The 27,968-nt window shown below is 44.8% G+C and overlaps 3 protein-coding genes across 3 annotated transcripts in view; 2 read left to right on the top strand and 1 right to left on the bottom strand.

Moving 5' to 3' along the window:
• The first annotated feature begins 273 nt into the window (after positions 1-273).
• LOC120796879 (elongation of very long chain fatty acids protein 6-like) lies at positions 274-7,477 on the top strand. The gene is made up of 4 exons (XM_040140031.1): positions 274-448; positions 2,632-2,763; positions 3,894-4,045; positions 4,872-7,477. The coding sequence occupies exons 1-4, from the start codon at positions 345-347 to the stop codon at positions 5,303-5,305; spliced, it is 822 nt and encodes a 273-aa protein (XP_039995965.1). The 5' UTR covers positions 274-344; the 3' UTR covers positions 5,306-7,477.
• A 797-nt stretch (positions 7,478-8,274) lies between these two features.
• On the bottom strand, positions 8,275-14,876 carry aifm2 (apoptosis inducing factor mitochondria associated 2). Its single transcript, XM_040138332.1, has 9 exons — positions 14,788-14,876; positions 13,192-13,374; positions 12,327-12,442; positions 11,725-11,844; positions 11,537-11,629; positions 10,862-10,970; positions 10,614-10,766; positions 9,631-9,831; positions 8,275-9,538 (listed from the first exon to the last, which is right to left on the bottom strand). Exons 2-9 carry the CDS (start codon positions 13,370-13,372, stop codon positions 9,387-9,389), a joined length of 1,125 nt encoding a protein of 374 aa, XP_039994266.1. The 5' UTR covers positions 13,373-13,374; positions 14,788-14,876; the 3' UTR covers positions 8,275-9,386.
• A 1,832-nt stretch (positions 14,877-16,708) lies between these two features.
• Positions 16,709-27,968, top strand: part of ninl (ninein-like) — a 50,551-nt gene continuing 39,291 nt past the window's right edge. The window contains exons 1-4 of the mRNA XM_040139401.1: positions 16,709-16,895; positions 20,568-20,779; positions 21,871-21,967; positions 23,452-23,654. Coding sequence (XP_039995335.1) covers positions 20,597-20,779; positions 21,871-21,967; positions 23,452-23,654 — 483 coding nt within the window. The 5' untranslated portion in view covers positions 16,709-16,895; positions 20,568-20,596. The remainder of the gene's footprint in view (positions 16,896-20,567; positions 20,780-21,870; positions 21,968-23,451; positions 23,655-27,968) is intronic.

The raw sequence follows: 27,968 nt of genomic DNA, 5'->3' as shown, positions 1-27,968 counted from the left end.
TTCCTCGGGATATTTACCCTTGTTTCCTTGAGGGAATTGAACCCTGTACACACAGTAAAACCAGCCGTGTTTTGTATGAACTTTAATCCGTCTCTCCGCTTTCATTTATTTTTATTCATTTGTTTATGGTCCAAACAGGAATAAAAGTTAGAAAAAAAAAAGATCAGTAAAAATATGAATGAAAAAAGAACCAACCATCCCACAGCTGCAGCAGCCAACAGGTGACTCGTCGAGGCTCCGCCCCCGGATAATGGGCTTAAATACGGACGGAGACAGGTGCGAGGGCAGAGCTCAGGAGGATCCGCGGACCGGGCTGGTTTCCTCTCACCGGATTTACCACAGACATGTTGCCGATGAATGACACGGAGCTCCGGCTCCCGCTGGCCGAGTACAGCTTCGAGCGGCGGTTTGACGAGAGAGGGGCGATACGGTGGATGCAGGCAAACTGGTGAGCGAACAAACGGTTCAGATTTTACTCTCGGGCGACTCAGCTGCTTCCATTGAGGTTTTAAATTCCCCCAAAACAGCCAGGTTCGCCAGAAATATGCCGATACACCGGGCTCTCTACAATGGAGACGCTACGATCCGAAGTCCACTGAAATACGAGGATATTTTTGAGAGAATCTCTCGTCGGAAGAGGAGCTTACTGTTTTAGAGTCTGTTCGAGGACGGTTTCGGGATGCCTGGGCCCCGGGCTTGGTTTCGGCATGCATCCGGTACTTCAACCAGCTCTCATTTGAACACACTTCCACCTAAACCGGTTTGCTCGATACCAAAAATGCTCCTCCGCTGACCGTCAGACAGCGTCCAGGGAGGCAGCGGATACGGGGACGGTCACTTCAAATGTCTGCTGGAAATGTCGGAAGTGCGTTTTAATCGTAATTGTTTTCAACAGAGCAGCTCGTATTAGTTATGTTGAAAAAATAACTGACAGCTGGTGTCGGAATGATGCGTAATGTACCGATAATCTGGAAACCTTTTAAAACCCGGTGATTCCCGAAGGGGATTTGGCGAAGCTCCGAGTGTTCGCGGAATTACGACGAGCTGAAGGGAATGTGTGAATCTGCCAGAGTTACGCAAGTCGACTACAGGTGTAGCGCAGGTGAGTCAGCGCAGGGTGACGTCACACACGTGAGGTTGCGGTACGTGTGTGTGTATGTAGGGCCGGTCTCACACACACACACACACCCCAGCGCCGACGATAACAAATGAAAGTATGCGGCGGAAACGCAGAAATATTTGACCTGTCGATGAACGTTAATGGAAAAATCCCATTGGTATTAGTAGAGTTTATACCAGCGGGTCTTTGAGTGCATTTGTGTTTAGTAATAAAAACCAACCGACTTTCTAATTTAAAGTGTCATGTCACGTGTGAGAGGACGTGGTTGAGCAGGAGCTGAATCAGAAAATGTCAGGTTCACCTGTTAAACGGAGAGAAAGGTGTAAACAGTGCGACTGTTCACTTTCAGTGTTTCTGATTTTAATAAAGGAAAAGGAAAATTCCAGTGTTTATTTATTTAAACCAAGTGAAAACCAAAGCTGGAGCGTGTTCTGAGACGCTCTGTCCACCAGGTTTTCAGGTGCACGTTTTTGGTGTTTGTAGCGCCCCCTATGGGTCGTGGTCAGAATGCTTTGGTAGGCCCATTCCCAAACATAGACTGAAAATATCTAGCAAGATTCACGATGATTGGACAAATCCTTAAGGAGTTATGGCCGATTCCCCGCTAAGCCCCACTTTTCTCCAACTCTTGATAAACTTGGTCCAACAATGGTCCACAGACCGTTTGGTAGCAGTCAGACCTACGGTTTAGGAGGAGATGGCAAAGAAGCGTTTCTCAAAAATTCAAAATGGCAGAAAATCCTTCATGGAGGACTTCATGGTCCAAGGGGCGTTTTTGAGCAACAGCGCATTTTTCGACCTCAATTACAGCGCCACCTTCTGGCCGATTGGGCTCACGTTTCTCGGGAAGCACCTGCACATCATTTCCAGTTATTGGGCCGCGTCTCATGTCTCTCGCTCATTTGAGCCGATTCGGCAGAAAAATAATTTTTAAAGTTTCCATCAGGTTGAGGGAAAATTCTGACTCTTTTGATTTTTAAGATTTTCCACTTTCCTTTAAAACATATGCTACTAAATTTTGACAAATTAGGAGACATTTTTCATCATAACCTGGATAATGACAGGACGAATTTACAAACAGAAAATAAAATTTAATTATGTAAATAATGAAGCCGAAACAAAGCCTTGTTGGTTTGTTGCTTCCCGACTTTACGAACTGCGGCTGAATCGACCTGTTCGATATTAATCCCGAATCCAGGTTTTCAAAAGACTTGGTGACTGCGAACGGTTTGAGGCGAAACATGCAGAGCTATGTCGCATCACTGCAGCGCTGGCGGCGGGAACTGACAGTACATCACCATATCTGTCTTTCTACCATCAGAAGCTCGGGTTTGCACACGACACACACACTGTTGGCTGATGATAGTAGCTCAGGTAATAGTAGCTGGGACCCGCCTCCTCCTGGTTAATGACCTCTTCCCTTCGTCGGGAGCTGAAATGTCCTCGCTTCGCTCCCTCAGCGGGAGCCGCTTTTACGTCGGAGTCGCTAACTGTGGTTTTTAATTCTGCAGGAGTTCGTCCTTCGCGTTCAGCGCGCTGTACGCCGCCCTGGTGTTCGGAGGTCAGCACTACATGAAGCCTCGGCCCAAGATGAACCTGCGGCGGCCGCTCGTCCTCTGGTCGCTGGGCCTCGCTCTCTTCAGGTAACTTTCACCCGCCTCGGCACAACACCGTCTCCGCTAGTGACCACGTTCATCAGCGGGTCGCTAGGTCGAACTTTATCTTGAGCTCTGGGGATGATCCCGGATCTGTAGAGAAACGAGCAGACGCGAGTAGGTTTCTAAGGTGAGGCCTTTTCCGGACCCTTAGATTTTATTAGAAAATCTTATTTGTGACAAACGGCCACAAAACGGCAGCGTCGCCAGCAGGCACCACGACACCAGCAACAGCATGAGGAGGAAGGAGGCGGGTCTGCGTGACCTGCCTGTAGTGATCCAGGACTGGCAGAGCACGCGGCCAAAGGAAGGTAGGACCAAACCCCACCCGAGCACCAGCCTCTTACAATCAGATAAGTTGGCTTGGACTTTAAGAGTAAAAAGTGACTGGTCTTCGTTCTTTCAAGAAACAAAAGAAACCCAGACTGGGGACGACGATCCCCGTTACGACTGACTCCGCCTGTCGTTTTCCTGTCTAACGGATCGATCATTTGGTCTGTTGAGTGTTGGAAAGAATAGAAACGCCCATCGCAGAACCTTTTGAGCTCAAGGTGATGTCAACCATCCGAAACCCAGAAATATGAAATATTACTGTGGGACAGACGCTAACATTTAAAGCTGGAACCGATCTGATAGTTTCTGCTTGAAAAATTAGTTACGACAGTGACGATTGATTGATTGATTATCGAAACTGATTCTGAAAGTAGTTTTTGATATTTCCTTGATCAACTAATGACTTTCCTGTAACTAGTTTATATCTGGCTACACACGGTCTCACGATTTCTGAGGTTAATGTATTGTTTTTTTTTCCTTCCCTTCTGTTAATGACGGAATCACGAGACGGGTTTTATGGTAAATGACAAAGGTTCGTGGTCGATCATCTGAACCGGAGGTCGTCACGGTTCAGGACAGCTGCAGGACGAGAGTCCACGTGTCCAGGATGTGATCTAACCTGATGCTAGTGTCGATAATCTAAACAAGACTTGGTATCGGGGCCGTCCACACTGTGGGGATCGATGCGCTCACCCTTATGTTAGACGCCAGTTTTAATCCTGATCCGGAGACCAGGATCCAGGCCGTCTGTTGGGGTCTGATAGGTTTTCTCCTGTGTCTTCCAGCATCGTCGGCGCAGTCCGTACCGGCTCCTACATGCTCCACATCCTGAGCAGCGGTGGCTTCAGACGTTCCATCTGTGATCAGAGCTTCTACAGCGGACCCGTCAGCAGGTTCTGGGCCTACGCCTTCGTCCTCAGCAAAGCTCCAGAGCTCGGTCAGTCCAGAACCATCACACACTCTCTCCTCATTAAAACTCAGCCTATTCATCGCCCGTAGCCAATCAATGGACGGTCAGGTCCGCTAATCCAGGAACGAACAACGGAAAACTGAGTCACGAATGTTTGCTCACCGCGAAAATCAGTGTTTCTACAAAGTCTGTCTGTTCTCTTTTTTAAATTTAAAATTTTTTTTCCTGAACTTTTCTAAACCCGGAGATTACACGTGTTTTGGAAGTGGAAAGCGTTCGCTCGGTCCTACAACCAATTAGTGGGGTGACGTGACAACGACTGTTGTGAAAATAAACGGAGGTATCTTCTATTCAGTTTGATGTTAGACGCCGAGATTGACAAAGTTCGTTCTTTGGCCGGTAATTCGGTTTTCGTTACCACTGTGGTGGAGGTGTTAACGTGGTCACCGCTTTGTGTTCGGCGGCGTTTCTAGTGCCCTGTCCCGCCTCGCGTGTGTAAACGGGGAGGGCAAAATATTAGGAACACCTCTCGGTGAGCCCCGGTCCAGCACAGCAGCGGCTCTGCGTTTTATCTGCTCTGCGATAAAACGCAGCTGACGACGACAGGAAACTGGACCGGAAGTCTAGAGACGGGTGTTTCTAACAAAGTGGCCACTGGGTGTCTTAATATTGCGATTATATAAAACTACCTCTGCTGTGACAAGTGTCAGAAAAGCGCCTTGAAGTGTCTGTTTCGTCCGAAGAGATTCAGATTTCAGTCAAAGCAGCAGATTCGCCCTGAAGCCGCCGCTTTGTACTCGATGACGAAGACTTTGGAATAAATGTTGCTGAATCTTCTCCTCGTGTCTTCCAGGCGACACCGCGTTCATCGTGCTCCGGAAACAGAGGCTGCTCTTCCTGCACTGGTACCACCACATCACCGTGCTGCTCTACTCCTGGTACTCCTACAAAGACATGGTGGCCGGCGGCGGCTGGTTCATGACCATGAACTACGGCGTGCACGCGCTCATGTACAGCTACTACGCGGCGCGCGCCGCCGGCCTGCGCGTGCCGCGGCCCTTCGCCGTGCTCATCACCAGCGCGCAGATCGCTCAGATGGCCATGGGGCTGACGGTGAGCGGGCTGGTGTACCGCTGGATGCAGCAGGGGGACTGCCCGTCCCGCGTCGACAACGTCACCTGGGCCGCGCTCATGTACCTCAGCTACCTGCTGCTCTTCTCCAACTTCTTCTACCAGACCTACCTGCGCCGCCGCGGCGCCGGGGACAAGGCCGCCAAGGCCGAGTAGATCGACCGGGCAGACTGCGGCGTCAGAGGTGGTCGCGTCTGACAGTGAAGCTTCTCGCAAACGCACACCTTCTTCACGATGGAGGAAGGAAAAGCCTCTGAATGTCCCCAGAGCGTCACGGGGCGGTGAAAGTGAGACGGGTCTAGTGCTCAGACCTCAAGTCCCGTAGTTTTCCACAATTTTCTAGACAGGAGCTGATGCAAGGCTGTAAATTCTAGGTCTGCGGGTAACCTTCATTTTCATGATCAGTGGTTTGACTGATCAAATGTGCAGCTTAACTTCCCACAGTCCACGGTGACGTCTTCACGTTTTACTCCAACCGTCCAGAAGATTCTCACGTCAAACAATTATCAGAATTCTTGATTCATTTTCTGTTTATTGACCATTGATCCACAACGACTGCACTGAGTTAAATACAGATTAGAGCCTAAATACTAGTTGTTGGTTTTTGTTTTTTTTCTTTTGGCTTTGGAGATTTATTGGTTCTTTACCGTCCCAACGGGGAAAAGTTTACCCTCAAATGTCAACAGAGGACTTGAGCAGAAAGTAACGGCTGGAGACCAGGATGAGGTTCTAGTGACAAGTGAAGTGGCCGAAAGCTCAGGTATGGAGTCTCTGGACATTTTAAAGCAGGTTAGAGTTCAGTCTCTGTCTCCTCACGTCCACGTGGGCTGGAGGTTTTGTCTCCGGAGAGAAAACACACAAACACACACGGATCACATTCCAGCAGGCTCATGAAACCAGCCACTCCCAGCCTCCTCATACTGGTTTCACTTCCTCACCACACCCCCATACATGTCAGTGTGGAGCAGGGCAGGAGGCTTTAATCTCCCCGACGCAGGGTGAGGCCTCATCATCCTGGTTTTTTGGTCTCCAGAGAGAACCTCCTCACTAACACCTTTTTTTTTTTTTTTTTTAAATTCACCGTTCAGTTTCTAAACGTCAGATTTTTAGGGCGACTGGCGCTTGAATGAAATCAGCTGGAGCTTCTCAGAGACGCCGCCTCCTTCTGCTTTCCAATGTTTGGAGTTTTAATAATATCAGATTTTGCCCTGTCGCCTGATGTGCTCCAGTTTGAGAAACCAATGCTGAGTAATTGATCCCTAGGAAACACAAATCGATCAGTTTTTCAGCGTTTCCTTCATTCGGGAGCTTCGACCGATTTTAGGGCTGAAACTCAAGATGATTCTCAGTTTTTAATCATTTAGGGTTGAAATTAGAACGGCGACTAACATTGACTATTTCCTCGTTGGATTGATTTAATCATTGACTCTAATTTACAATCAGATGAGACAAAGAAAAGCAGCAGATTGTCACATTTGAAAGGTTTTAATCGCCAAATGATTATTTTCTTATCAGAATATTTGCAGGTGTCTTGTCCAAAACCATAGATATTAATGGTCCAGTGATATAAAACGGAGAAGCCGCAAAATTTCAGCTGATATTTGGCCAGTTACGTTTCTTGTCGACTGTTTTCATTAATTGATGAGGTCTAAGGGATAAACCTCCGTTTAATCCAGATGTGAAGTTTCAGAAGAATCAAAGACGTGTTGGATCAGAAACCTCCAACACGAGATGTTTACATGAAGGTTTACACACGTGAACAGGATCCTCAGTCTGTTTCAGAGGTTTTTCCATCCTGCCCATTTTCACTCCAAATAATTTTTTTTCATTTTTTTTTTTTTTTTCCCAACTGAGAAACAAAAGCAAACCTTGATGTCTATTTATTGATTTATTAGTATTTATTTGACGTGTGACTGGCAGCTGTAAGAGTCCCCAAACACTGTGGTGTTTCACTTCCACAAAATGATTCTCGCTTCGCTTGCATCCCTCACATCCTCATGTAAATCACATGGTGAATATTTATAATTGTTTTTTACTTGTACGGATTATTTTGCACCAGAAGGTTTGACTTGGTGAAAAACTGCCGTTGGCAGATGTGTTCCTCCCAAACCTGTTTGATTCTGCAGCTGTTTATCTTATTAGTGTCATTATCATATTTTAGTGTGTGATTGTGAAAATGTCTGTCTGAATTTGGACGCGGGAGAAGCTGTTTGACAGGAGAAATGATGACGATGGACGATTTTCTGAATGAACACACTTCAAAATCTTCAAGTTTTAAATATTTTATTTATTGTTTGAAAAATACAAAATAAAGAGACTGTTTTTAAATTTGTGCTTCATGTCGTCTTTTTCAAGCTGCAACTTTACTAAACTAAGCAGATATAAGATTTTATTGGCAAATGATTCAAGACTCTGCATTTCCAGGATCAGGCTTCTTTTTCTGTACAACTGTTGGTTCTACATTTTGTATTTTGCATTAAACAGCTTAGATTGTGGCCAACAGTTGTATAAACAGATTGTCAACGTTCTGTTTGTGTTCAAATTATCCCTCAAGACACAGTGTAAATACGTCGGGTTAGTTGGAACCTGAAAGATTTTGTTCTGCCGAACATCAAAACTTCAAAATCCTTCAAAACCCTTGAAAGTGAAACGTCGTCGTCGTCTCAGTTTAAACTGAGGTAAAGTGATGAATCTCAAATGGCTTCACAGCAACTTTTTTTAAATTAAATATATTTATATATTTTCATTCATTATATATTAACAAGTGACAATATTTTATATATACATATAAAATATAATCTGGTTGGTGTGAGAATGCTGCCGGACTTCTGTCTTCAGGTCGAGATTCTTCCACAAACCCAAACGTGAGTTAAGATGATCAGGTTAACTGAAGTCAGAGCTAAGAGTCGGCAGTGCTCAGTCACAGAGCAGCTCGCCTTCGTCCTACAGGGCTTAAATGTTGTAAAGACCAACAGCACTGAGGTGAATGTCTGGTCGACGCAGAAACCGTCTCCCCAGGATGTAAAAACATCACCCGTCAAACCTGCCTGTGAATTCTCGGCTCGTCTTCTGCTTCGAGTCAGACTGAAACTGAATGACTCGTCTACTTCGTCTTTACGAGTCAGAATCTCGTTGATAAAACACGAGGCTCTGCAGCTGAAATGATTTTTTTCATTTTGGTTGCACTTTATGTCGCCTACGTCGAGGTCAAAGGATTCAGGAGAAACGTAACTGAACAGGTTGTAAAGTGACTCGTGAGCACGGTGGAGACCCGGTGCGGTTCAGATCGACTTGACCTGCTCAGTGACCTGCCCAGTGACCTGCCCATCACAGTTGTCGGGTTTGAGAGAGTGAGGACGTTTTCTTCAAAGAGCCGTTTGACAGTTCAGCCCCGGTTTTCGGGGTGGGAGGTTGAACTGGATTCGCGATAAGGTTCGAGGACGGGACACGGATCCAATCTATGGGTATGTTTACGCACAGTAGCCAGGTTGAAGTCGGCTCTCCGCAGGAAACCCATTTCTTAAACAGCGTGCGCAGCAGAGGAGGAACCGGTCTGGGTGATCGGGGCAGGGGATACGAGAAGCCCCATCTCAAGACCATTCCTTGTCCGTGGAAACAGGTTTTTAATCTGAGATGTAGACATACATCCCTGCATTCACCAGTATGTAACAGTAAGTAGCCTCGTCACATCCACACGAGAAAAAAGGAAAAAATCAGAAGCAGCATCTGGACTGACGGACTTAAAATATGTCGCCACGGTTCCAAGATCATGTTGCGGGTAAGTAGAAACAATTTAAGGGACATTTTCAAATGTTTCTATGTGTTACCCAGAGAAGGGCGCGTCTTCAGAGGTATTTTCCTGACTTCAGACACGTCGACAATAAAATCACAGGCCAGTTCCCCCAAACGAGCCTCTTGTCACTCCGGGTGGACAGCGGACATCGCTGAGATCGTGACGGTAACTCCGAACGTGCAACCTGCTGCTGGATGGCAAGTAAAAAGGTCCTAGTTTTCCCACAATGCATTGAGGAGAGAAATCTGCTCACTGACCTGCTTCACGTCAGATCTCCTGCTAAACCTGATTTCTCCCAGTAACCTGTTGTCCTGTGGGCACGTAACAGGAATCAGTGATGGTCCTATCATGTATCCGGTTTCTGTGTGTGTGTGTGTGTGTGTGTGTGTGTGTGTGTGTGTGTGCGTGTGTGTGTGTGTGTGTGTGTGTGTGCGTGTGTGTGCTTCAGGGTTGTTTCTGCTTCATCTCCCTCCAGCTCTTCCACAGCAGCAGATCTCGACTCTTCCCCAGAGTAACGAGGCAACGAGGCAACTTAAACCCGTTGAACTGACCGACGCCGTCGTCTCGGCCCATCGCCAGCAGCATGGTGATGTTACCTGGCAACCGGCAACAGCATCAGTCAACCGGTAACCGGCGACTCGGTGAGGTAACTACAAACGCAGACAGGCGTGTGTGCGTGAGTGTGTACCTGTTTGGTACGATGTCAGCTCCCTCCCACTCAGACTGCTGGCGATGTTGCTCACGGCGACGGCGGCGTGCAGTCCGGCGTGGTACGCCATCTTGGGCTCCTTAACGTCGGCGCAGTCGCCCACGGCGAAGACGTTGTTGAAACCTTCGACCCGCAGGTGCTGGTTGACCTTCAGAGCTCCGTTGTCGGCCAGGCAGCCGGCTGTCAGGAGAGACAGAGGCTTTCAGCTTTGCTGTGACCTCTGACCTCAAGGCTGCACTTGGTTAGTACTGACGTCACCTTTACCGGTTCGACAGATTCACTAAACTTAAATGCTCCGACCCTCCATGGGAAGGTCACAGTAATAATAACAACAATGCCTTCCTTTCTTGTTCCCTTTTCATTGTAATACCTTCTCATCTAAAGTTCTTCTCATGTACGATCTTTGCCTGTTTCTTGCTTTTTACGCTGAAGCGCATTGAGTCTACGTCTGTCGTATGAAATCTGCTTTATAAATAAAGTTGCGTCATCGGGGGGCGGGGAGGCTTCTGTGCTGGGTGGAGGGACGACCGCTGACGTTGTTTTGTTTCTTGGGCGAGGAGGAAGGAAAAGCGGGTTTATCGGTTCACACTGCAGCCACACAAACCGAACTCGGGTCCTTCTGAATAAAGAAATTATGTCCACGAGCTTTTTACCAAAGAATCTGACATTTTCAACACAGTTGTTCACCATCGTCGTCTATGGGACAGATGAATGGGACCTTTACTGCAGGACCCACCTGATTGGCCGTAGCAACCCTGTCACGTAAAAGCCGCAAGTTTAACTTTTCCTGAGTCTGACTGTTTCTAATCTACAGTCTTCTGTTAACAGGAGTTTTCTAATGTCTGTGACTGAAACTGACATTTGTCAACTGTGTGTGTGTGTGTGTGTGTGTGCGCGCGCGTGTGTGTGAGTGTGTGCATGTGCGCGTGTGTGAGTGTGCGTGTGTGTGTGTGTGCGCTCACAGAAGCTGGAGGCGTAGGCTGCAGAGTTGACCTTGAGTCCGGTGCAGCAGACGAGCAGATCTGTGGTCAGTGTCTCTCCTTTGTCTGTGGTGACCACCATGTTCTTCTGGGTGACATTCAGCCGCAGCTCAGACAGGTTGGACACTTTCTGGCCTGAAACACACGGCAGCAGGTTCATAAAACCCTGACGGAACCTGGTCCGAGCTGAGCCGAACACCCGTCTGCGGGTATGAAGCAGGCGTACGTACCCAGCAGCAGCTCCACTCCTTTCTCCAGCAGAACCTCTTTGGCCTGCTGCCGGACGCTGGGCAGCAGCTCCGGGTCGGCCAGCCCGATTCTGGAGTGGATCAGAACCACCTGGATGTGAGAAAAACAGGAGGAGAAACTTTAACACGGGAAGGGGAAGTCAGCGAGGAGGTGCTTGAAGCTCTAATTTTCGAGGGCTTTGCTGCCAGGTCTCTGAGCCGTGGAGGACTCCCATTTTTGTGGTCATCTGGAGGTTTGGGAGGAATTCTGACGGGCCGGTACTGTTTCTGTGTTCTGTGTTAACTCGGCTGCGGATAGAGCTGATAAAGCTGAGCACCCATGGCCTCACACACTCCTTTAATCTAATGAATGATTCTGTACTGTTTGGCATTTCTGCCTGTATTTGTAATGTAATCGTACTTTTGTATCGTGCTATCAATATACAGCATTTAGTCTATTGAGCAAATGAAGCATCTGAAGATTATCCCAGAAGCACTGTTACAAAAACAGTGTAAGAACCCTTGAAGTAACATCTCATCTACATGGCAGAGACTCCGTGGAGGTAAACAATGGAATAAACTTCAGCTACTTCATCATCAGCAGAGGTCGGGTCAGAGGTCAGAGTGACAGTAGATGACAGCGTCGCTCAGATCTGATCAGGGATCAGCTTTCGTCACCTTCTTGTCTGGATACTCTGTCTTGATCTCAGCAGCCATTTCCACGCCGGTTGACCCTCCTCCCACCACCACCACCGAGTCGGCGGCCTGGACCTGGACACACACGCACACACACACACACACAGCTGAATTCATGGATAGCAATGAACTGGCTCTCTGCAGACCCCTTATCCGTCCCCTTATCGTACCTGCTGGACGAAGTCCTCATACGTCTGGACGGCGGTCTGATACGACGCCATGGTGTTGAACTTCCCTGGGAACGGCCCATCAGTCCCAGTACACAGGATGAGGTGGGAGTACTGGATTTCCTGCAGCATAAAGGAAACTGGACTGTTGATTTATTACATTAATAAGTAGCGATGATTGATGGTTTGTTTGTTCTGTTTGGGACCAGTTCATGACCTTAATGACCCTAAAGACCCCGAACATGCTCCACGGAAGCGAATCGACGCACGTGCTTCTGTCCCTTTCTTCAAAGGAACAGTTCAGTGAAAACCTCTTGTTCTCTGTCCTCCTCAGGGTCAGACGTTTCAGATGGACGTCACTTTCAGTCCGGTACAGTCCGGGACGTGTTTAGCCTAGCTTAGCACAAAGACTGGAAGCAGGGGGAAACTGTTAGCCTAGCTCGAACGGGGGAGGAAAAACCCACCTTCAGTGGCTCCGACATTGGACATCGGACTCTGGAGGAGACAGAGGACTGGAGGGTTTATCTAAATGTTGTAATGTTCCTTTACTCCCCCCCACCCCCCACGCAGACAGACAGTAGGTCTCCCCGTCTCTCCGTCCTCACCCGCCCTCCCTGCAGGACGACCATCTGTCTGTCGGTGTCCACTCGCTCCACTCGACCCTGGACAAAACTGTCCCCAAACGTCTCCGCATACGGGATGAAGGTCCTCTGAGCGAAGCCTGCAGGCAGGACGCAGGGTCAAAGGTCACACACACACACACACACACTATAGACAATGTTGTTAACACTGTCGGGTTGTTATGGAGATCACTGTAAAAACAGGATACTTTTCTGTTTTACTTAGTTTTACTTATAATAAACGGTAATAATCACTATTTTACATCCTTCCTCTTTTTAAATCTAATTTTATATTTAATATGTTGTTTAAATCGTCTGCTGTTTTTTTCTAATATTGTGAAGCAGTCTTTATAAAAGGTACAATATAAATAAAAAATGTAAATAATAGTAACGATAATAATAAAAACAACAACAAAAGTTAAAATATTTCTATAAGCAACAGAAAAAATATGTAAAATGTAAAAAAATTTTAAAAATAAAACCAAATACGAAAATATACTTTTTTGAAAAATTGCTAAACTAAAACAAATTCTCAAACTTCTAAACAATACAACAAAGAGAATAAATTCTAGATTTTTGCATATCCTGTCACATATCCTGCACTCATTATTAAACCTAAAATTCTCCTCAAAATAAAAGGTAAAAAAAAAAAAAAAATATGCTAAAATAGAAAAATATCTAAAAAATTAAAAAAAATTAAAATAATAATTTAAAAAAATGTTTTTTTTACAATTAAAGAAAGTTATGATAAAAAGAAAACTAAAAACAACCAAACAATAAAATAAAATGTTCATAGAAATAAAAGCAAAACCTAAAAAGATATCAGAAAAAAACAACGGCTGGTTTTTACCCGGCTGCACCGACGCTCTGAGCGCCGCCACGTTGTGATGAAACGCGTCTCTCAGGTCGATCAGAGTGAAGTTGAGTCCTTCAGATCTCAGCTGCTGAGCGGCCGCAATGCCTCCGAACCCACCACCCACCACCACCACGTGGACGCCCTCCGCCTGAGGTACTGACTCCTGAGACCCCATGTCTGCACACACACACGAACATGGCGTATTAAACGTGGATTTATACTGAGAGGAACCTGCATAATTAAGAATTTGACCTCAGCTTTAAGATTCTCAGTACTTGGGTACTTTTAAGTGATTTTTACTTGTAATGGAGTATTTTTGTACTGTAGTAGCTCTGCTTTTACTCGAGTGAAGAGTTTGGTAAGAATGTATTTTACAGGTCTGTAATTACCCGATAATTTCCTCGGAAGGTTCTTTCAAAGAACTGTGTAAATCTGTACTAATTATAGTGGTGGAAGTAACTGAGTACTGTGCTTTAGTACAAATCTGAGGTACCTGTACTCATTTCAGAGGGAGATATTGTTTTGTGTCCGGCAGCTGTAGTAACTTTACATATTCAGATTTCCGTGAATGAACCATCTGAAGAGGCCATAAAATGTGATGCTTTGCTGTCGTGTCCAACAGCAGAGACGCGTGGAGCTGAAACAACGATTCAGTTCCTCGATCCGTTGACGGGCAGCAAATGGTCAACGGATTTCAGAACTGTTGAGGTAGTTTTTGATGTAAAAATACCAAACATTTCACGGTTCCAGCTTCTCAGACGCGAAGATTTGATGCTTTTCTTTTGTTGCGCATCAAAATAAACCAACCTCACGAGAGTGTGGAAAACACAAGGCCTGGAGACGCGACCTGGGGATGAGGTGAGTCCCAACGGGGACGTTTCATCCCATAAAGGAAACGATCAACCGACTAATGGAGAGAAATAATGTGAAATTAAAATGAAACCAACCGACAGAATAATTCAGGCTCCGCTTCAACCAGCTGCAGCAGTGAAAAGCTGTGACTCATCGATGCATCAGTAATAATAATCTAATAATAGAACATGAAACAGTGGACCAGTCACTGGGGACCTTTCACTGCACTGATACACTCCTGTACTTTACTTAAGTAAAACCACTTTAATGCAGGACTTCTGCTTCCAGTGGAGTGTTGCTACTGGGTGGAATTAAAGTGAAGACGCTGTAAAGTAGGAGATCACAGGGCGTCACTGAAGCCCAGGCACTGACGGTTTCATTCACAGGTTGACCAGTGTTTGGCTGCGGATGGTATCTCGACCTGAGGTGAAATCCATTCCGGGTGGACCAGGTGGACCAGGTGGACCAGGAGGACCAGGAGGACCAGGAGGACCAGGTGGACCAGGGGGGACCAGGGGGACGGTGGCTCTGTGGCCCCTCTGACTAACACCAGACTACATCCCTCTGTCCGGGAAACGGTGCGGAAGGTTTGAGAAACACACCAGACTTGTGAAATGAAGCGGTCCCCGCCCCGCGAACGGGAGGTTTCCTCGGCGCGGTAACACGGTAAAACCCTGCTGCTGCTGCTGCCGCTGCTGCTCCCAGGTTCCCAACGACGCCAGCGGGACGTGAACTCACCTGTCGGACCCGTCTGACAGTCTGGACCTGGACCTGTGGACCGCTTTACAGTCCTCACACGCTCCTGAGTCACCGCTTCTTGTTTCCTGCTGGGGCGCCCTCCTCTGACGACACCAGCTCTCCGCCAATCACAGCTCGGCTCCGTCCAGCCGAGGGGAGGGAGGCGGGGCGGGCTCCGCCGCTGCCTTCCGGTGCTGTAGGAAATTGTACAATAATATCATACACTATAATATCATACAATACAATACAATACAATGTAATACAATATAATATAATATAATATAATATAATATGAGGTAGCGTATATACATGCGGAACAGTATAACAATTATAAACTACAGGAGAATAGAATGCACAGAGATGATTAGGTATGATGCTATAGTTCAGCATTGTATAATAATAACATGAAAATAAGTAATAATATCAACAACAACAGCAATAATGATAATAATGAGTGGAGTAGAAGTATGACCTAGCAGAAAAGTACAACTAAATCTCCTTGTAAATCTTCCGTTTAACAGCGCCGTGACCTCATGCGCCAGGTGACTCTCACCTGCAGACACGAACCCCGGTCTCGGGGACTGCCCGTGGTGTCGGTGTGGCAGCGCCCTCCAGCGGCTCCGCTCCACACTGCACCGTCATTTATACGCCGATTCGGATTCAGACTCTGCTCTCTGAGGAGCGTCAAGACGCAAAAGTGGCACAGTACGAGGCCGGAAAACCACCTTTTGATTTATTCAGTATAAAAGCTTCGCCTAAAAAGTGCCGCTCGGAAAAGATTTATCTTTACAGTTCTACTGTCCATCATGAATAATTTATGATTTGAATTTTTCTGCTGCTTGTAAATGCAACCATACTCAAAATAAAGGTGAGGGCATGTTGTGCAGGTGTCAGTGAAGTGGCCATTAGCATCAGTGTCACAGGTAGGATGGAATAAAAAAACTCAAGACACGATGCATGTTTTTTTCTATTTTTTCTGTTGCTCTATTGGTACTTTCCCAGAAAGGAACAGAGATGACGCTCTAATCACAGAAAGGACGTTGGAGACGTTGTTTTGTGTTCATTATAAGGAAAATACAGACGGTGTTTAACCGGGATTCCAGGTAATTAATTCTAGTTCATTTCTACCAAAAAAGCCACTTAGTCAGAGCACATCCAAAAATGTTGAATTTGTCTACAGACGAGACATGTCTGCAGAATATGTTTTGGCATTTGAGTTTATTTTATTGTCAGTACATATAATTATCGGTAATTAATTTTTTCCATTTATTTCAATTTTACGCTATAATTATTATTTCATAATAATTAATTTCTTTCTTAATTTTAGTTGTAATTTCAGGTTGTATTACACCTAAAATTAGTTGTAATTATTTAATTTCTTATTAAAAATCCAATGATGTAGTTTGTGTTTCGCTTTGTTACCTGTACAAATGAAGAATAAAGTTTCCAAAAAAACAAAACAAACAAAAGCAAAACAACAGAATAATAACAAGCAAAAGATGTAATGAATGGATATTTTAATGAAGCAGCTACTTTATGGAAATTCTTCTGGAAATCAACAACTGCTTTTAAACTCAACACAGCTAACTAAACTAAAACAGATTTGTCTTTAGCTATTTAATCTCTAACTAGTATGAAAGATTTTTTTTCTCAAAAAAACCAAACCAAACAAACTACTAGCAAATTATCAGGAGGTTTTGGACTCAAAAAAGAATCAGTTCTTGATGAAAATTCCCCAAATCAGACCTGGAGTGAATGAAATTGATTTTAATTGTACTATTGATAACAACGGCAGAGCAGAGAAAACCGATCTCACGCCAAAAATGTCCTGAGCAGTTTTTACGTGCACGACAAGCTTTTATTGCGAAACGTCTGACCGGAAGCACCCCGCCGTAGCTAGCGGTAGCTTCAGGCGGCGGTTGTCGGTGAGTCGGTGCCAGCCTGCTCCGTTACTCTCGGTACATGTCGGCGATTTAACGGCGGACTGTCCGGAGCTGCGGGAGCACATTGATGGAGGAAACGTGAAATTTTACCGGAGAGGACCGGAGGGAGGACGAGGAGGAGGAAGAGGGGGAGGAGGAGGAGGAGGAGGAGAAGTTTTTCCCGCGGTAAGAAATAAACTTAAAACTAACGAAACTAAGATTCACCGTTAACGTCTCTCGGTAGCCGGACAGGCTGACATCTCCGTTGGTGACAGAGCAGTTGTTCGGTTGTGTGAAAGGGCGCAGGACGGACTTTTTAAACGTCTTTCGCGTTGACTCCTGTGTGTTGTGGTCATTTTGTGCGTCGGTTGACCCGCGAGCCTTTTGTCCCCGCGGCTCCGTTCCCATGGTGAAGCTTCATCAGCTCGCGAGACTCCCCGGACAGACCCGAGAGGTTATCGGTCTTCGTCGGGGAACGCGACCGCGGGCCGCCGCCGTTTGCTGTAAAGTTACACACGACCGGGCACATTTGACGTTTTTCTTTATTTTACTCTGGAACCGCGACAGCGAAGCTTCCTGCGTCACCGGCCGCGTGGATGAGTTTCGCTGCTTCACGACCACAGGGAGACCCGTGAAGGGATCCAAAATCATCACGACATGGCCTCAGAGAGACAGGAGTGACCTCAGAGGGACGCCAAATGACCTCACTCAGACAGAGGGACGCCAAATGCCCCCAAAGATCAGAGAGGGATGCAAAATGACTCCAAAGAGAGGCCCTCACTCAAGCTCAGATTTGAGTTTTGATTCTTTACTCTTTAATTCTCCTCCAGTACGAAAATTGCTCATGAAAATATTTTTTGCTCTACTCTGTAATAATAATAATTATTAGTTATTAGAGAGAATAACGTTTTACATAATTAACATGTCGTGTGTTACAACTTAATACATGAACAGTTAAACGCAATGAAAGGAGGCATGTAGTATAAGTCCAGACTAGTCGAGTCAGTTTTATACATAAAACTGTTGCAGTTATAGTTGGCAACAAATACATCAATACAGACTCAGATCTGATCGCAGCTGCATTCTAGTCTGATAGGAACAGTTTATTACATGTTTCTCTGCTGATTGTGCAGGATAAATAAATGGGGACTCAAAGCAAAGCGTTACCACCGGATGCTGTATCCAGCACTGAAAGCCGTTGCTAAATGTTCCGCCAGACTAGTCCTGTTTACTTCTTCTTTGATCGGTTTCCAGATTGAAATCAGAATTTTGCTTGTTTCATTCTGCTATATTTATATTGTTTTTACTGTCTACCAGAGCTGCAACTAACAATTATTTACATTATCGATTCATTTGCTGAAAATTATTTCAAGACATCCATTATTGGGTCTAAAAAAATGCCAGAAAACAGTCCATCAACATGTCCATCACAGTTTCCCAGGTTGCACAGTGACGTCTTCAGATGACTTCTTTTGTCCGACCCATAAATATTCAGTTTATCATTGTGGAAAAAACGGCAAATAGTCTCATCTGGAACCAAAACTGAAGGTGTAGCCACTGAGTTTTTAGGCATTTTTTGCTTGAAATTCGCTAAACGCTGATAAATTTTCTGTGGCTTGTTCCAGCTGCACATTGCGCTGTTTTGTTTTGAAACAGTTCTTGTACAGTTGTTTGTGGTTTGACGACAGGAAATACTCCTGCCTCGGATACATGTGGCTTTTTTTTGGTAAAATAAACAAAAGCTTCATTTGTAAAAAAATGTTTAAGAAATAGAGAGTGAGATATGGTGAAAGTTTTTTCTTTTGGTACCAGTTCTGAAACTCAGGTATATAAAAGGCAAGAAGAGAACTTTCACAGTGTCCAGCTGTAGTGAAAGGTCCAGTGTGGGTCTGTGCAGCGAAACTGAGGAAGATGATGTAGAAAGAGCAGGAAGAGATAAGACGAGCACAGATTACTGATTACATAACAGAAACCAGGGAAGAGAGGCAGATGTTTTCAGCTTCTGCATGTGAATCAACAAAGCAATGAACGTGACATGTCTAACTAAATGTTTAACACGTCCCACAAAAACCCTCCTTTGGTAACTGGACTTCTGTTATAGACCGTCTGTCTGTGGTCTTCACATTTCGGTCTTCGCTCAGTAGTGTGCTGCATGTTTCTTCTGTCTGTTGTCATCATGACTCATTCACATGCAGTATTTCCAGCATTTCTCGTGCAGTTCGGTGGCAGGAAATATCTCAGCAATCTAATACGTTTTGGGTCAGGTTTTTGGTGTTCAGCCATTATACAAGAGGAAATGCACCAGGGAAAAGGGTGGTAATTCTTTTTTTTACGGGTCGCATATTTTCCAGCTAATTTCATGGGAACTTTCCTCATATTTTCCTAAATAATAACTGGTATTTGGGAAGAAAAGCATTTCCGATGCGGCTGAAAACTACAGGTCAGCATGCAGCTCAACCAATATGCAGCACAAACTCAATTAAATGAATATTTACTGATTACCAAGCAGATCTTTAATAAGTTATAATGGCAGCTCAAAGTTTTGAAGAATCCAATTTGAGAGTTTTTTTGTTGGTCTTTCTAGTAAACTCCGATGGATATTGACATCTATTTATGAACTGTTTTTCATGCACCTACTACATCATTTACTGTTTTTTTTTCTTAAAAACTCGAATATAACAAGCAGCTTCCATAGCAACTGTAGCAACGAACTCTTTCTCAAATTCCCCTATAATTAGTACCAAATTGTGTAGGCCTTCATTGGAAATATCATAGTAATTAACAGCTAAATACCAGCTGATTTTCTAATTAGCTGGTATTTAGCTATCTGATCTACCTCATTCAATCTGTATAGTTATCACAAACAGGTGTATTTGTACTGGACTTTGGATTCAATAAATAACGCAACGGATGTGGACAAATATGTTGTTATCCAGGTACACTGAAAAATGTAGTTAAAAATCCTTCAAAAGAAAGAATCTGAAAAGGAAAAATCAGAGTCATCTCACTTCATCTCATGTTATTATCTCTTATATAGTTGTATGCAAAACTTTGGGCACTTATTTATTTATAAATTGATTTTTGAAATGAAAATGATTAAATCCAACCCTTGCAGCAAACAGACATTAAAAATTAGCCTTTGGAGTGTAATTGGAAAATGTAATTTGGAGCAAGACATTTAGTAGTTTAAAAGTGATCAATAGAATTTTAAAATCAGTTGGCTAGCACAGAGATAACATGTCCATATGTTGTGGTGACAGTTATAATGCAGGCAGCTGCTTTCTGAACCAGTTGGAATCGGTGGAGGGAGTTTTGACTGATACATGAGTAGAGGGCACGAAAAAATAAGAGCATGAGCAAATCCACAGGGGACAAAAATGCCCACATTCTTGTAATCTTGATTTGAATAAAGTATGACTGGACAGTCTTCTTTAAAGCCAGTTCAAGGTTTCCGCTTACCATCAGATGAACGTGCTTTTATTTATTTATTTAGATTTGATTTTTCATTATCAAATTTTAGGACACCCAACATTCAATACCAATGAGGCAGGTGAGTAGATTGATTGAAGCGTTAGGACACAGAGCTGCGTGTCATCCGTGTCCAGTGTTGAAGAATTTTATGGTTCTGAATAACCTGACTGAGAGGAAGCATTTAAATTAAAAACAAAAGTGGTCCAAGAACGGACCCTTGGGGAAAAAGGGTGATGCAAGAGAATAGCGAGATCCACATCTCATGTCACGTTATCTCCTGCCATGCCGTTATATCTCATGTAGCATTCAGCTAATGTCATATCATCTCTCTCCTGAGAGTCTTCAACGAAACACTGCTTCAGTACGTCCTGTGCTTTTGTCCTCCAGGTGTTGGAGTTGCAGCGTGATGCGTTGGGATGGAAGAGGTGGAGCACAGCCACTACGTCGCCCAGCTGAAGGCCGAGTTCGACAGCTGCGACACGACGGCCACCGGCTTCCTGGACAGAGAGGAGCTGGCGGTGCTCTGCCAAAAACTGCAGCTGGACGCTCACCTGCCGCTGCTGCTCGACACGCTGCTGGGAGAACGAACCTACGCCAGGGTAAGGGATGCAGATAGAGATTTCTAAACAGTTCTGTTGTTAAAATGAAACATTTCAGTGGTTGTGCAGCCGTGGTGTTATGTTTAGTTCTGTAAAGGGTTTTGCCTTGTAGTGAGCCACTCGCTGCTGTGCATCAACTCGTTTAAAGCTGTACCAGTCAATACTGTTACGTAAACAATGAGTCAGATGACTCTATATGATGGGAAAGTATCTGCTGTGGTTCTGAACACACAAAAAATCCATCATGCATCACTACAGGTTGAACTGCCCAAGAGTAGCGTGTATGAAGTAGTTAAAATGAGCTCCACCTTGACCAATACATTAAAGTAAATATATAAATGTCTCAATAATAATGATCCAGTGATGTATGCAATATAACAGAATTCTGATAGTAAATTATGAATACAAGACCTTTACTTTAGTGGGGTATTTTTTATGGGGTTTTATTGGTACTTTTACACAAGTATCTGAGCACTTCTTCCTTCCCTGCCTCTCATGGGCATTAAAAGTTTTCATTGAATTACTACTGTTTAAACTCAAGTGAAATGTGACCTATAAGGAATGTGGAGGGAAGAAACTCCTCATTAATGAACCACTCTCAAAAACTCTGCTGCTCTGTGCGACCTTTAAGCCTCCTTTAGCTCCTAGTTTTGGTTTTATGGTCGATTTCCTGTCAGGCTCAGTCTCAGGGTTTTTAGCAAACAGCAGACAGACCCAGTCAGAGACCAGCTGGTGAACATGGTGGAGCATTTAGAAGCTAAAGAGCCAGATGTTTCCCTCAGGAGCTGGTGGAGACCAAAACCAGAGCTAAAAGAGAGGGAGTACTGGACTTAGGTTCATCAGGTGGACTCAGACACCAGATCCAGATGAAGGATCATGTTTCTCTGTAGCTTCTGGATGTGGACATAAGCAGCTGTTTGATTACATATTAGGCACAACTAATTTAAAACCCGGTTTGCATTTCAGATGTCATGTTTACAACTTGTTCCGTTGTCCCCCGCACAGCCAACAAACCAATGACTGCCGGTTTAGTCAAAAGCATTAAATTTCACATAAATGAGCTGGGTTATCTGTCTGTCTTTGTCCTTCAGGTGAACTTTGAGGAGTTTAAAGAAGGCTTTGTGGCTGTCCTGTCTCGCTCTCTGGACTTCAGCACTTCAGAGGACGACAGCAGCTACCTGGAGCCGGGTAAGAAACAAGGGGGTGTCGGGCTAAAGAGACTTTGGTGGATCACATCCCCAAAGCTGCTGGGAACCCAAGAGCTGTTCTCATGTGCAAGTCTATAATAGGGAAAAATAGTGGAAATATTTAGAGAAACAAAATGTAGGTAGAAAAATGATAAACCCAACAATTTACAATAATTTTTCTCCTTCAGATGGAGACACCCTCTGTAAATGACCTTAGCTGCTGAAAACCGAAGAGCCCAGCAGCCTTGCTTTGCTGACATACTGTTGTTGTGTGTGTGTTGTGCGTTCTTTGCTCCACCGTCTAATGCTGCTTTATAACCTCAGGATTTTATTTCGGGTGAAATATTTGCAGCTCAGTGAAGTTGAAGACGTCAGCAAATATTTGCAGCAACAGTGTGATAGGGATTTGTTTCGCTGTCAGATGATCAATGTGTGACTGATCAGTGTTGGTGGATCTGTATTGATCAGTCTGGTGTGAACTGTACTTTGTTTTGATGACAGCCACGGTGTCAGAACAGGAGGAGGATAAGCTGCCGTGCGGCTTTTTTAAACACTGTAGCTACCAGTCAGCTGTTCTTGAGATTCCTGCTGATCATTTTCCAGATCGCTTTGATTGACGACATCAGTCAGAATGAGACCCTTCACTCATTTTTATCAAAAATAAGATTTCTTTTAAAATCTCCCTGTCGGTGTGCTCAAAGAAATATGTTCCCCTCAGTGACTAATGAGTTTTGTTGGAGGCACGAAGGTCATAAAATATGATAAATTAAATGTAAATTATTGTTTTTATTTTGGACTTTTTGTAATATTGTTTGAAAGTAATTTGTGTCAGGGCATAGATGGACTGAAAACTTAATTCATTAATTTGTGATTCTGAGAGTTGGCAGCCAAATAAAAACCTTTTTCAAGGCAAGAAAGGGGTAATGGATCCCACGCTCAGGTTTCGTTCACTATATATATACCAAATAACTATGAAAACACAAATAATCACCAATAAGCCAGAAAATTAAATGCAAGAATCAACCAAATTCGCTTTATTCATTTCACAATTCAAATGTTTGATTGTCGGTTGCCCTCGTTCAACTTTCAAATGCTTTACTGCGCAACAATAATGTCACTTTCATAAAGCGGGTTTCAGCTCTCTGCAGGTTGATTTTCATAGAAATGAAGGAAGGAAAATAAGCGTGAACACCGGTGTATTTTAGTTTTTTAATTTACAACCATTCAGCTGGCAGAATTTCCAGTGTGTTGGAGAGGCTGTGTTCTCAGCTCTGTGCTGGTCCCAGTTTGTTTAAAGTCCTGGTTCTGCTGCAGAGGATTCCTGTGTGACATATTTTGGCTCCAACCTTTAATTTGCTTCTTGTTTCTGGCTCCGAGTCTCCACAACGTTCACAGTGACTCTGCAGCCTCACTGACCTACATACAACCCTGTTTGTCAGTTAGTAACTTTAGCTTTTTCTTTCCTGCTCTTCTTGGTCGCTGAAGTCGTTCCAGAGGAAGTGAAGCCAAAGTTCGTGAAGGGAACGAAGCGTTACGGCCGGCGCTCCCGTCCCGACAGTAAACCCGACGCTGCGCTGACCTGCGACTCGGAGGACTCGCTGCCATCCAGAACCGAGGCCACAGACTCGTCGCCAGCTGGCGTCCGCAGGGCCAAACTAAGACGATCCACGTCTCTGGAGAGCGTCGAGGTGAGACGGTGTGATTGTGTTGAATGTTCTTCCTGGTCCTCTGAGTTACCTGTGAGGATGTGTTTGGCGATTTTCTGGTGAGTTTCATTAGGTTTGAACTGTTGACTAAACCATTTCTTCCGTACAAAGATATTTTTACTATGAAATAATTTCTAACTTAACAAACCACTGGATAGTCTGAAAATTACGTACATATTGTATATATTACGTGTATATATATATATAAAACGTACATACGTTTTTCTTAAAACCAGTGCAGCCACTGTCCTCTGACATAATTTTCTTTTTCTGCCCGTTGTCTGACTCTTTAAACCCGAACCACGTTTTCCAGCTGATTCGCTAGCGCAGGTTGATGATGACGAAGCCCGTGGTCAATATTCTTCCTCTTCTTCTTTCCGGCAGACTAGGCACGATTTAGTGCGTCGCTGCCTCCCGCTGGTGTAGTTACGTCACTGACCCTTTGGATCTGTGAGGCCCTACTGGTCAGCACGGTATAGTCCGAATCCACACCGTAGGGCAAATTCATACCGGTGTAAACATTTATGAGCGTTACGGCGCAGACACTCATTTCATTGTAATTCGGTTTCGTCCATATCCATGAAATTCTCTAACACAAGAAATTTTCTAACTTCTCAGCTGTAATCTCTCCTCTCTGACAATGTCCACACAGTCTAAAACCGTTTGAACTTGCTCATGGACTCCCCTTGTTCTGCTGAGCTGATGACGTTTAAACTGCGATGGTCCGTGGGCTTGTGGGAAATGGTGTCATATAACCGCAACATCACCGGTTTGATTCCAGCCTTTGTTTCACGTCTTAACACTTTCTTCAGTTCCTTCGCAACAGAACCGTCTGCGCCTGTGGAAACAGTGGTTCACCACTCGACGCCATTTAAAATCTAAAAACTTGGGTCATCTCTCGACCATCATGACAGTTGTTCCTACTACTGACACGATGCTGTGACCTCTGACCTTTGACCTTACCATTACTGCTGGCTGTGACAAAGGAGTCAGGGCTTATCCTCCTTGCCGACCTCCGCTGAGTCTGTGTGGCTCTGAGAGATGATGATAGTGTGAAAGAAAGCTGGAGGCTCCAGCTCTGTGTTTATAGACACACACACACACACACACACACACACACTGTCTGAATGAAGGTCATTGTGTGTTTTTGTGCTGGCTGGGTGAGGTTGGTCTCAAATATCCAGACGTGCTGCGATTCTGCTGCAGTTTCTGCAGCTGAGGCTGTGAATACCTGAGGAGGGAGGACGGGGGAGGGAGGGAGGAGTCGGCTGGGGGAGGTTTGGTGGTTTTGGGGGCGTTGGAGGTTTTTCAGGAAGTGGGATTGTGAGGAATGTGGCTGCTGGCAGACACTCTGTGCTGGTTGGCTGCAGATCAAAGATGCATCAATCTGTTTCTTTGGGACAGATTTCACTTCGGTTTTTGTTGAAAAGAAACTTCTCAGCTGCTTTTTGTGCTGATTTTAAAAAGGTCAGGACCACGAGGTTTTCTTTCCGAGCTTCTGGCGGCAGCAGCTGCCCATTATTCTTGAAAACGGACAGAAACCAAACACACTGCCTGAACACAGACTGCTTCACTTTTCTGCCATATTTCACTTCGGCCGTGGCTCCTCCTCTTCTTCATCATGATGACTGGTCAGGTTATAAAAAGCAGCTGACGTCTCACTTATGTCATTGTAATCTCATCATCTGTTTTCATGTTGTCTCCGCCCTCCGGTGTAGATCCCGTCCCGTCTGCATCAAATTTACATCGATGTTAATGAGTGATACACCTGATTAGCCGATGATAACGATCGGTTTTGAATCTGTTGTGTGTGAATCCAGACCTATAGTCACACGGATTATTGTCCCAGCTCTACTGGACACAGTGACTCCTCCCGCTCCTGTGTTTCAGTGATAATTAGCTTTCGGTCTCGTAAGCCTGGGCAGGGGAATCAGACCCTCCAGGATGTTGCAGAGGTGTTTTGTGACTGTTGTGGCCCAAAATGACGAACTTTGTTCAAACCCTCAGATTTGGATTTTAGATTCTAGTGGAAATCTCAAAGTTTCCAAAGGTGCCAAATCTGTCAAATATTTCTGTTAAGGCTCAACATCACATAGCTCCAATGAAGAGCTGCAGCAACATGATAAGGATTTACTGCACCCTGTGTGTGATACTCTCAGACAGAGTGGACTAACATGAATTCCCCAACCGCAAAGGTACTGAAAGGCCAAACTAAAGGGAAATGGATGTTAACGGGTTAAAAATGGTCAGTCGGAGGAGCTCAGTCAGATTGATCCACAGCCTGGAGGCAAGCGCTGCCTGAGAAGTCAAGTTTTTGGGAAACAAAGTGCCCCTCGTCGATATGACTAGAAAGTTTGTTGAGATGGTGACTTGATCTGAAGTGACTGGTAAAACATTCTCCCAGTTTGACTCTTTTGCAGAAATATTGTAGGGTTTGGTGGAACTTGAGTTTGGTGCTTTGTTGTGATTGCAAGATTGCAAATTCCTGGAGACACGGCTGACTGCGAGCTGACTGATGGTCAAACTGTAAACTGTCTGTACAGAGAGGGTTTGGTGGAGCAGAGTAAAGTCAGAGTAGAGACAGAGGAGTGTTTCTGTCTCCGTCTGCTGCTGCTCTTACATCAGACTGGCTCCACTTTACTTTCTGGGTCTCTCTGTATAAAATATTGAAGAGTTTTTATGTAACTCGGCTCCGTGATGCCTACAGATTAAATACTGTAACTCTCTCTCTCTCTCTCTCACTCCCACTGTATGTGGACGTCTCTCGACCAGTTGTCACTGTGGATTTCATTCAGCTCCAGGAGCTGAAATCTCTTATAAATACTTCACGTTTGCAGCATTTAGACAGTTACATAAAGGGCTTAAAGAGAGAGACGGACACGCCCACGGACACAGCTTACAGCATAAAGACAGAGACATGTCAGAGAGACATGGCTGTTTTGATGGCAGTGTCAGTCTCTCTGTCTGTCCAGTGTTTTGGATGTTTGGACGGATGGATAGATGAATGGATGAATGAAAGGATGGCGGGGTTCAGGTTGCTGTGGGTGAGCGAGCCGAGCGGTCGAGCTCTGTGTTACTGAGACTCAAACGAAAAATCCAGTTCCAGGTATTTCCTCTCCAGCAGACGAGCTGCAGTCTCACTCTGTTCCGTCAAAATGTTAAGCAACAGGCACAATACTGAATTCACATTTTTATTTGTTATTTCCCAATTTTTTAAATACAACTTTCTTCAAGTAAAAATTCAGCTCCCAACGGGGGGTCGGTGGTTTGATGCCCAGCTCCTCCGGTCCACACGTTCAAATGTCCTCACTCGAGACAGCGAACCCCAAATGTAAGTCGCTTTGGATAAAAGCAAAACAGGGCTGGATACCGAATACTAAGATTCAGAGCGTCCCAGCGGAAACACATAGCCTCCATGAATGAACATCAGAGTTAAATATTGAACAGAGTTGTGTAACTGGTTTCACTAATGTAGAGCCTGACAAAAAACATAATGTCTCTGCTCTGTATACAACACTGTTTGACTGTTTTTGTTATTATTTTTTTAATTATCAGAAAACTTCCTCCCTCTTACCTGTCCTGGCTCATTTTATACTGCTCCTTTACTTTCAAACATATCTGAATCAACACTAAAAATCCAGTTTAGGCTTTAAATGAAGGACAAAAACAACGGACAAAAGTAGGGCTGGGTTACAAATACCAAAGTCTGGTACCGTTACGGTGCAAAGAGAGCGGCCTTTCTCCTTAAACTCCTCTGCATACACATCTCTGACTCCCTCAACGGGTCTGAGAACACAGCTCGTGTACCGAAAAAGGCACAGAAAGGCCGTTTTTGTTTTCCTTAGATGCCTTAAGAAAAGTGGTATCTCCACAGATCTTTGGTCAGTTTGTATCTGCACGGTATCTAAAGCGTTCTCATGGGAGGTTTTAACGATGTGGTTTGGTGACCGTCTGTGTTTGACCCCAAGAGACTCAACAAATCAATCAAAAAATCAGCTGCACCTTGATGAGATACAGGATATGATGTCAGATAGAGACGACACTCAGCCAGGCTGTCACATATTTACACAGCTACATCAGCATCAAGGCACACACACACACACACACACACACACACACACACACGCGCACACACACATACACGCACACACACACACACACGCACGCACACGCACACACACACACACACGCACACACACGCGCGCGCACACACACATACACGCACATACACATGCACACACACGCACACTCACACGCGCACATACACTCACACAAGCACACACACGCGCACACGCA

Source organism: Xiphias gladius, chromosome 11 (assembly GCF_016859285.1).
Source record: "Xiphias gladius isolate SHS-SW01 ecotype Sanya breed wild chromosome 11, ASM1685928v1, whole genome shotgun sequence".
NCBI lineage: Eukaryota > Metazoa > Chordata > Actinopteri > Istiophoriformes > Xiphiidae > Xiphias > Xiphias gladius.
The sequence above is the reverse complement of the archived record's forward strand: the minus strand, read 5'-3'. Positions and strand labels throughout refer to the sequence as shown.

Bases quoted from the DNA above. Each gene is read 5' to 3' on its own strand.
- aifm2 (XM_040138332.1), bottom strand. From the start codon at position 13,372: ATGGGGTCTCAGGAGTCAGTACCTCAGGCGGAGGGCGTCCACGTGGTG. The intron at 10,767-10,861 runs GTACGTACGCCT...CGTGTGTTTCAG, and splicing joins AGGAGTGGAGCTGCTGCTGG to GCCAGAAAGTGTCCAACCTG. The intron at 9,539-9,630 runs GTACACACTCAC...GCCGGTTGCCAG, and splicing joins GCTGACATCGTACCAAACAG to GTAACATCACCATGCTGCTG.
- LOC120796879 (XM_040140031.1), top strand. From the start codon at position 345: ATGTTGCCGATGAATGACACGGAGCTCCGGCTCCCGCTGGCCGAGTAC. The intron at 2,764-3,893 runs GTAACTTTCACC...TGTGTCTTCCAG, and splicing joins CTGGGCCTCGCTCTCTTCAG to CATCGTCGGCGCAGTCCGTA. The intron at 4,046-4,871 runs GTCAGTCCAGAA...CGTGTCTTCCAG, and splicing joins CAGCAAAGCTCCAGAGCTCG to GCGACACCGCGTTCATCGTG.